The following is a 1,979-nucleotide window of genomic DNA, read 5'->3' on the forward strand; positions in this document are numbered from 1 at the left end:
CTATATTCATAGTTAACATAGTTGTGCTAGCAATCCTAATCCGAATTATATAATTCTGCTTAGTATTTAATATTGAATTATAATATCTGATTTCTTAGTTAGTAGGGCTTATTCTGTAATCTGTATATTGGATAGATTATAATATTATCTTTCTTCTATTAGTTATTATTCTCAACAATCTTCTATAAATATTCTAGCAAGTCTTCTATATATATGATCTTGCTTTTCTGATTGAGATATCGAACAGAATCAACAAATCCTGTATTTGCAAACCTTTCTCTATTCCAAAAAGTATCCAAGATCGAAATCTTCTGATTTCCCGCTTCTTGAAGAACTTTATCGAAATGCTCATCTATTCCTATTGCAAAAAGCGCAGTTTCGAATTCTGCAAGATATCTTCCAGAAACTCTTCTTGCTGCATCAAATGTATTCATCTGAATTGCTTTAAGTGCAACATTATGAATTCCTTCTCTGAGAAGCTTTGCAATATTGCTATCCAATATTGAAAGTTGAAGGATGAAATTGAGAAGAGGGAAATTGAGCTTTTTTATTTGCATTAATAGAAGCGGATATAGTTTGAGAAGATAAAATGTACTCTGTATTGTAATATTACTTGTATGAAGGAATTGGATTGTATAAAAGCTAAGAAAGCTGAGGCTAAGAGAGTGCGTGTTGCTGCTGAAATGCAGGCTATAGTAGCTGAGGAATCTGCTGTTGTAGCTGAGAATTTTTCTTTTGAGAGTTTTGATTGGAATTCTGTAGATTTGAGGAATTCTGTAGTAGATTAGTTGGATTTCCTAAAGAGTAAGATTTCCAAAGCTTCTGAATCTTGGTTTGGAGCGAAATAATTGTTCTAGATGCTGATTTCTTTCCTTTTCCAGTACTCAGCTACTTTTTCCTAAGCATTTTTGATATTTTTCTGTAGTTTCCACGAATTTTTGCTTGCTGAATAATCTTTCTATTTGATAAGATATTTCCTTGTATTATTTATGCTTCTATGCTTAAGAATCTTCTCTATCTTATATTCTAGCTTATTATTTTTCACTTCTACTATATTATCTATTAGTATTTTCTATGCTACTGATTCTAGTAGTAAAATGTAAAAAACTGAATATATTCTCATTTTATAAGATAATACTAATTTGTAATTAACTAGAGAAATTTGTTGCAAGATCTTAAATAGTTCTAACTTCTTGTAATCGAGTTTGTTGCTAGATCTGATTATTTTAATATTTCTTCAAAGTAGATAAATCTTATCTCTCTTCTATAGGATTAGTTTTTCAATCCTTTTAGAGTTTGCATATTATATTATTTATTTCTGAATAAATTGTAATTCTAACTGAAATTCTTTCTGAATTTTCTTAATCTTTTTAATCCTTTTATCTATAGCTTCTGCATTTGCTTTCAGCAATGCTTTGTAATAAGCTATTAGATTATATCTATAGAATATAAAGAATAGTAATTTCTTTATTATGCTTATATTTATGCTATTATAAGCAAACTGTATAAGAAGTAATAGATTAATTCAATTATTCTATTTCTGATTAATATAATATCGAAGATATTATTTAATAATTTAATTTATTCTTTTCATCTGTTTATCTATTTATAAGTAAAATGCTATAGATATTCTATAGTATATTTTAAGCTGTTTTATAAGCAAAGTTCAAAATTTTGAATTAAACTTTCTATTTCTGTTAGAGATTACTTCTTCTAGCATGCTGTAATTAGCAATAATTATTCTGAGAAATGTATATACAAGTTTCTCTGCTATACTGCTTTCCTTATAGAAGAGAAAGTAAGCATACTTGCTTAGTTTGCAAATTATTACTAGAATGCTATTATATTGCACTTTAGTTAAGGATTCTCATAAGAGAAATAGCTTGATAATGAAGTTTAGATTAATGAATTGCTAAATAGTTATAAGTATTAGTAAGAAGTGCAGTAATTTATAAAGCTTATATCTTTCTGCTTTATTC

General features: G+C 27.3%; 1 protein-coding gene across 1 annotated transcript; it reads left to right on the forward strand.

Annotated features, from left to right (window-relative positions):
- Nucleotides 1-257: 257 nt before the first annotated feature.
- On the forward strand, nt 258-506 carry M406DRAFT_262975 (uncharacterized protein; the record flags this gene model as incomplete). The annotated part of the gene is made up of 1 exon (XM_040917551.1): nt 258-506. A coding segment is annotated over one exon (249 nt), but the record flags the coding sequence as incomplete, so codon positions are not given.
- Between the last annotated feature and the right edge of the window lie 1,473 nt (nt 507-1,979).

This window comes from Cryphonectria parasitica (assembly GCF_011745365.1).
Source record: "Cryphonectria parasitica EP155 unplaced genomic scaffold M406scaffold_6, whole genome shotgun sequence".
NCBI lineage: Eukaryota > Fungi > Ascomycota > Sordariomycetes > Diaporthales > Cryphonectriaceae > Cryphonectria > Cryphonectria parasitica.